General features: G+C 32.4%; 1 protein-coding gene across 1 annotated transcript; it reads right to left on the bottom strand.

Moving 5' to 3' along the window:
• Positions 1-3,374: 3,374 nt before the first annotated feature.
• On the bottom strand, positions 3,375-4,252 carry LOC104233893 (dehydration-responsive element-binding protein 1E-like). The gene has a single exon (XM_009787356.2). It carries the CDS (start codon positions 4,168-4,170, stop codon positions 3,469-3,471), a length of 702 nt encoding a protein of 233 aa, XP_009785658.1. The 5' UTR covers positions 4,171-4,252; the 3' UTR covers positions 3,375-3,468.
• Positions 4,253-7,819: the final 3,567 nt, after the last annotated feature.

Here is a 7,819-nt window from a genome sequence, read left to right as displayed (position 1 = left end):
AGGCGCGATCTCAGCCAACTCGCTCAAGTCAGCATCTGCGAAGCCAGGGCCACTTCTGTGGTCTCGCTTCTGCGGAAGGTTCGTCACACCTGCGACCCCAGCCAAGCCCAGCCATTTTTCGCTTTTGTGACACAAGGGCCGCTTCTACGGCTCCGCACATGTGGCCCAAGTCTCGTAGGTGCGGTTACACCAGCAACCAACAACTTTAGCTCTTCCTCCAAGTTCTAATTCAATCTGTTAACCACCCGGAATCCACCCAAGGCCCCGACCAATCATACTAACCAATCTCAAAACACATTACGGACTTGCTTGAAGCCTCAAATCATATCAAACAATGCTAAAATCATGAATCGACCTCCAATCCAAGCTTAATGAACTTTAGAATTTCACACTTCAACATTTGATGTCGAGACCTATCAAATCACATCCGAGTGACCTCGAATTTTGCACACAAGTCATATTTGACGTTACGGACCTACTCCAACTTCCGAAATTGGATTCCGACCCCGATATCAAAAAGTTCACTCCCGATCAAACTTCTCAAAAAAACTTTCAAATTTCTATCTTTAGCCAAATAACTCCAAAATGACCCACAGACCTCCGAATTCACTTCCGATCATGCTCCCAACACCAGAATCACCATACGAAGCTATTCCCAGACTCGGACTCCCAAATGGACATTGATAACACTTGCACTTAAACCCAAACTTATGAAATTCTTCCGAAATGCTAACTTCCACAATAGGTGCCGAAACGTTTCCGGGTCTTCCAAAACCTGGTCTGGACATACGCCCAAGTTTAAAATCATCATACGAACCTACTGGAACCTTCGAATCCCAATTCCAAGGTCATTTACTCAAAAATTCAATCTTAGTTAATTCTTTCTACTTAAAGCTTCCAAAATGAGAATTCTCGTTCCAAATCAACTCCGAATTCCCCAGAATTCGATTCCTACCACGCGTACAAGTTATAAATCCTAAAGTGAAGCTGCTCACGGCCTCAAACTGTTGAACGACGCGCTAGAGCTCAAAACGATCGGCCGGGTCGTTACATAGGGAAACAGCAACACAAAAACTAAATAAAATTCTAGAACTCCTAGTTGGTGAAGTTCAACAGTGATGAGCAGCAAAAATAGTCCCGAACCGGAGGAAGGAAAGCTCGAAATCCAGGCAAATTAACTCGAAATCAACAACAAACAACTACAGCTTTAATTTTGAATTATTTGAATCCGAAACAACCTATCAAAAATCTATTTTTTAATTTTTGTTCGGCTAGGGTTGGGTGTAAATGAGGGAAAAAATGGAGTCCTCAGAATGGGGAGGGGGTTTCGTCATTTTTAGAGAGAGAGGGGGGTCGCTACTATGGATTTGTTTTGTCCCTTTTTTAGAAGATGATAGGCGCCATTTTTTAGGTCTCTGAAAGAGAAGGGGAGAGTTTGATGGTCTTAAGTCTCTAGGGTATTTTCCAAAATAGGAAGGTCTCCTTATAAGGTTAGAAAATGGGATTTTTAAAGGAAGGGGATCCGATTGGGCCAATTGGGGAATGGGCTAGGAAAATTTTGGGCTATTTTGGTAACTGGGCCGATGCAAATGCCCTAGCCCAATTGCAATGAAGAATAAAGAAGTTCCCTTTCTTCTTTCTTTGTATTTTAAACTTAGCCCCTTAATTAAAACACCAATTTCAAATTGATTTTTGCAAAAATGACCTATTAAACTAATTGATTAAAGTTAACGTAAATTTTTTTGTGATTTTCATGTATTAATCTAACAATTGAAGAGTAATTAATTCCTAAAAATGCAAGTTGAACCTAAGATGGCATGAAACTAAAATGTGACAACTTTTTATGATTTTTCTTATAATTTTAAAATATTAAACATGCATGAAATGCAACTAAATAAAGAAAAACTTTTAAAATCCATTACAATTATTTTTGGTCTATTTGTAGGAGTTATTTCCATGCAAGGCAAAAATTAGATGCTCACATTCATGAATACAGAGCCATGTGTTCTTGAATACAGTAACAACAATCACCTTAAAAATAGGTATGTCCAGTTGTCTAAGAGAGAGAGAAAATATAAATAGCGAATTTCATACCGTATTTCATGCCTCAATGGTAGTATATACCATAAATACTTATTTTGCTACAAAATAAAAAAGGTAGCTATAGAAATTAATATTTTAAAATAATTTTAGTTTATACTCCCTCTATTCCAGTTTATGTGAACCTATTTTCTTTTTGGTCTATTTCAAAAAAAAATGACCCCTTTCTAAATTTGGAAACAATTTAACTTAAACTTACAATTCTACCCTTAATGAGAAGTTTTTATAACCACACAAATAGTCTGGGCCTTTTTTAACTTGTTTAGGACTACAAATTTCAAAAGTCTTTATTTTTTCTTAAACTCTGTACCCAGTCAAATAGGTTCACATAAATTAAAACGGATGGAGCAATAAATAGGGTGTATATCTTTACTATAGGAGATAAAATTTTCTTTTTTGTTTACTCCATCATTATTAGCCAAATAAAAACCTTTTAGCCAAAATAGTTGAATATCAATTCCTTTTTACTCCCTCCCTTTCAAATTAGATAAGGTACTTTCTTTTTTAGTCTATCCCAAAATAAATGACACATTTCTAAATTTGAAAATAATTCATTTTAAACTCTTTATTTTACCCATTTTACCCTTAATGAGAAATTTTTATAACCACACAAATGTCATGGCCCCACAAAGCCTTTACCCCTTAACTTTTTAGACCACAAATTTCAAAAGTCATTTTTTTTTAAACTCCGTACCGAGAGTCAAATTATCTCATCTAAATTGAAACGGATGGAGTATATTTTGTTAAATACAAGGGCTATTTATTTTAACTATATATTTTTGGGCCAACTTAATGAAAAAAGAAGAACTTTGCTAGAGCTCCATTAGTATTTTTTGCCAAATAAAAAAGGTTTAACCAAACTAATAAAGTTTCAACTATGAACTTTTTTATTTCTTCTATAGATGCAATATAATGTCTATTTATGCTAACAGTGTGTTCTATTTTTTGGTCAAATCTGTAAAGAAACTTTGTGAAAGCTCAATTATTTTTTGCAAATAAAAAACTTTACTGAATAATGGAGTTTAAATTGTATTTTTTTTATTTTTTTTAAATGCAACGAGTGTTTGTTTTAACTGTATATTTCTTCTCTTTTGCGCCTACTTTGTAAAAAAGTTTGGCTCACATTTTAATATTTTTAGCCAATTGAAAATTTTGTCCTAAATAGTTGAAGTCCAGCTAAGTTTTTTAATTACAAATTTGATCCCATAAAGATAAACTAAAAAATTAATGAATTAAAAGATAAAAATACTTATAATTTAGATTGAAACAAATGCCATGTGGAGAACATAATCCACGTGGATTAAAAAAGAATATGATTTACGTGCATATTACAAAATGGATATACTCCAAAGTATATACTACGAGCTATCAAACAGAATAACTCCACAATGACACCTCAACATCACTTTCCACATCATCATCCCAGCTGAAACAACTCCCTAATAAACAAGGATTTGGTGAAAACAAACTTCCTTCTTCCATATTTGTCTGCCATTCTTGCGTCCCAAACATTCCCACTTCTCCACATGAATTGCTATACATGAAATTCTCTGCAGTCACCACATTCTGCATGCAATTAGTTGTCGCGTTCTCTTCTGTTGCTGCCTTCATTTCCTCATCACCATTGTCAGTATTAGTTGCCCCTCTATAACTAACATTAGTTTCCTCTCCTGGCCAGAACGCCTCTGCTGCTCTCGCAGCCGCTTGGCGCAAGTCCTTGGGATCCTTTGATACCGGCACTTGCAACCGCCAAGCGGAGTCTACGAAGTTTAAAGTGGCGAGATGTCCTCTAAGGGCCAATGCAGCTACGTCGTGAGCTCGTGCAGCCATTTCTGCAGTTGGGTAACTTCCCAACCATATTCGCTTCTGTGTGTTGGGCTCACGCAGTTCACAAACCCATTTGTCGTTGTTCCTCTTTCTCACTCCCCTGTATATCGGGTGGCGAGTTTCCTTGAACTTCTTTCTTCCCGCACGCTTCTTAGGTTTGTTTGACGCTAATAGGATAACTTCTTCGTCAGAAGCTTCCGCCTCAATAACTGAAGAGCATGATGAAATTGAGTTATTCATCATTTGAAGAAAGTGCAAATTGCTGAGTTTTACGTACGTAGTTTGTAATATGTGCTGAGTGTTGTGGCGATTGACTTGTTTTCTGCTTGAGGCTTTAGGTTGTACATAGAATCTGTGAAGTGTTCTTATAAATTTGAATTATGAAGAGAGGAGTATATGGACGCGCACACGGAAGTGAGCTTACGAAAAGAGCGGGGCCCGCTTGACTGTGTCAATAAATAGATCTTACTGATTAAGAAATACTTCTGGGTTCCAGCACGTGGTAATGGTGAGAATAAGTCTTTCTTCTTGCTTTTTAATTTGACACACGTGCGGTACACATATATGTAAACTTAGCCGTATAAAAACCGCATGAAATATTGTTGTTTCATTTTACATGATGATCTTTTTCTTAATTTAATTTTAAAAAGTGATACTATTTTTTATTACTCCCTCCTTAATTGTCCACTTTTGATTCAGCACTCCCTTTAAGAAAAAATAAATAAAGTATGCCTTTTAACATAATATACATAATAATGATAGCATTTCAAAAAGTCTTGTAAAATAATTTGAGGAATAAGTAGTTAATGTTATGGGATTGTCTTTCTCTTAATTTAGTATAGCGGACAAATAAAAGTAAAAATATATTTTTATTATAGTGGAGTAGTAAAAGTAAACGGAGGGAGTATATCAATAATGAAATACTTTATGACATACAAAAATCACAATTTTTAGGAGTACATTTGATACTGTCGATTCTTCCTTCTTTACTTTGTTCCGGGTCAATTTTACAGTTTAAAGTGAAACTGAGGTACTTTCTCTATATTTTTACTCATAGTGAAGGTTATAATAAATTCTCCGTTTTTTTATTCACTTTACTAATATCGTTCCCTTTGTATAAATAAAACATGTAAGTAAAACTATGCCGCGCCACTTAAAAGATACAAGGCTAAATTACTTTAGATGGTATTGTGCATTTATTTATCGGAGACAGCGTCTCTAATCTCAAGGTACGATATGCGTATATACTATATATTTTTCTCGTACCTCACTTATGGGATTATACTGAATTTATTGTTATTGTTGTTGTTGTTGTGTATTTATTAAATTAACTTTAAATTCATAAATACTCCCTAAAAGTATTCTGTATTACACATCTAAATCCGTTGATACTTTAGAGCATAGCACACATTGTACTTGGACCTTTTAATTAAGGTTTTAATAAAATTACGTAGTGTTATATTATATTTATCATAAAAAAATACTCGTTAAATCTTTTACAATGTCATGTTACATTATATAAGCGAGAAAGGTAAAATGAAAATGTTGAAACTAAAAATTTAGGGAGTATTGATTTTAAATAGGATTAAAAAAAGGATTGGAATTTAAAAATTCGGAGAAATGAGTATGTTAGTCGAAAAGGCATAATCGAGCCATTTTGGTTTTGATACCAACTTTTAACAAAGAATAAAATTATTCTAATACTCATACTTCGGGTTAATTTTACTTATGGTCATTCAATTATGTTTTAATTTCACTAAAGTCACTCAACTATTTTTCGTCACTTAAAAGTAACTCAACTTTCACATTATCACTTAAAAATCATTTTGGCTCAAATCCCCAACATAAATATGACATGGCATAAAATTTAATGAAAAAATTCAAAAATAAATGTCACATAAGCTTAAATGGATCATACCCACTTTAGATCTATTTCTTCCTTAATGTGATTTGACCCATAACCCAAATGGGTTTCAATAAGGAAAAAAACACACACCCCTAATAAAATTAGGTCTTGTGACTTTTTTGTAGGGCTTTTATCGTACAAATATAATGTTTCTTTTGTCTAAACAATTGCAATAGGTTGTCTGTAATTGCATGTTCATTATGAAAATAGACTCTTATTAGCCTTATTATTATTCTTGTATGCATATGATACATTAATATGTTATGTAAGATGAACACAATACTATTTTAATTTTACTAGTAAATTATAAATATCTTATGTGAGTTGGATACAGTAGTATTTTAACTTCAGTAGAGTTATAAAACGACTCGGATAGGCATACAAACAAGATAAGAATTTTTTTTAGTATAGAATAATTGTAAATGGGCATTATGTAACAGAAAAGGCAAGAATTTTATAGTATAGGATAATCATTTTAAACTAATATGAAATTTAATATTTTCTTTTATTGAAAGTATTTGGGTTATGGGTCAAATCACATTAAGGAAGAAATTGATCTAAAGTGGGTATGATTCATTTAAGCTTATGTGGCATTTATTTTTGGATTTGTCTCATTAATTTTATGTCATGTCATATTTATGGTAGGAGTTTGAACTAAAATGACTTTTAAGTGATAATGTAAAAGTTTAATTATTTTTAAGTAACAAAAAATAGTTGAGTGACTTTAGTGAAATTGAAACATAGTTGAGTGACCATCAATGAAATTAATCCAGTTCAGAGGCAACTTTAACCTTTATTTTTTACAAAAAATAAATTGCATCACGTCGTTATAATGATACAGTCAATGGTGGGCCCCCGTCAACAATATTACCTAAAACATGGCAGCCAGGGACTTCGTACGACTGACTTTGGCAGCTGTAGTTTTCTAAACTTCTACTGGGTGGCTCTGACCGAGTCCGAAACTGAAATGATTTATTTTTGTACATAAAATATAGTTATACAATTAAAAAAAAGTTATATTTCTACATAAAACGCAGTATAATATTGTATTTTATTTTAACAGAAAATTAGCCGTTAAAGTTAAATGCAGTATAATACTGCATTTTATTTAATAAATTATTTTTTTATAGAAAAATGCAGTATAGTATGACGTTTAAGGAAAACACAGTATTATACTGCATTTCCCTTTAATAATAAAAAAAAATCTTGGGCCCCACCCATCATACAAAAAGTGAAGAGCGTAGGTCTCGCATACAACCCAAGCCTTGGAATCCTTCTTTCGGGGTCAAAATTTCAAATTTTTGATATTTCAAAAAATATAAATCGTGGTATTTCAATTTAGTTTATGTCGAAACTCGTAGAGCATATGCATATTTGTTTTCTTGAATGTGTTTCTACGTTGATTTGTGTTATGTTTGCAATTAAATTTGTATGTTATTTTTACCCGGATTGAATTATTAGTGTTTTAAAAAAATAGTTAAAACTTGATAAATAATTTTTATTGTTAATGAAATTGTTCACAAATATCTTTTACTGTTTTATATGTAATTTCGTGAATGTTATGTTCATATGTTTGTTGTTTTTCTTAGTTTAGATTATTTATTTGCTTAAAGAATAATGGCCTTTTAGCGTAGTAAAATATAGAGCCTTATAGCGTAGTAAAATATAGAGCCTTTTAGCGTGTAAAATATAGAGTCTTTTAGCGTATTAAAATATAGAGCCTTTTAGCATAGAGTTTCAGTAGTTTAAGTATGTACTAACTACAAACTCTATCCAATTACACTTTACAAAATTAATTATTTAATTTATAAAATAAACTTACAAAACTAACAAATTAATATATGTTGTCAAATTAAATATCGAGCGTGGAACTCATAGTTGTATACCTTATCCAATTAAAAATTAATTATTTAATTTATAAAACTAACAAAATTCTAAAAATATTGAATTGACACACAAAAGAATTAAGGATAGCTTGGTGCTACT

This window comes from Nicotiana sylvestris, chromosome 10 (genome assembly GCF_000393655.2).
Source record: "Nicotiana sylvestris chromosome 10, ASM39365v2, whole genome shotgun sequence".
Lineage (NCBI taxonomy): Eukaryota > Viridiplantae > Streptophyta > Magnoliopsida > Solanales > Solanaceae > Nicotiana > Nicotiana sylvestris.
The sequence above is the reverse complement of the archived record's forward strand: the minus strand, read 5'-3'. Positions and strand labels throughout refer to the sequence as shown.

Bases quoted from the DNA above. Each gene is read 5' to 3' on its own strand.
- LOC104233893 (XM_009787356.2), bottom strand. From the start codon at position 4,170: ATGATGAATAACTCAATTTCATCATGCTCTTCAGTTATTGAGGCGGAA.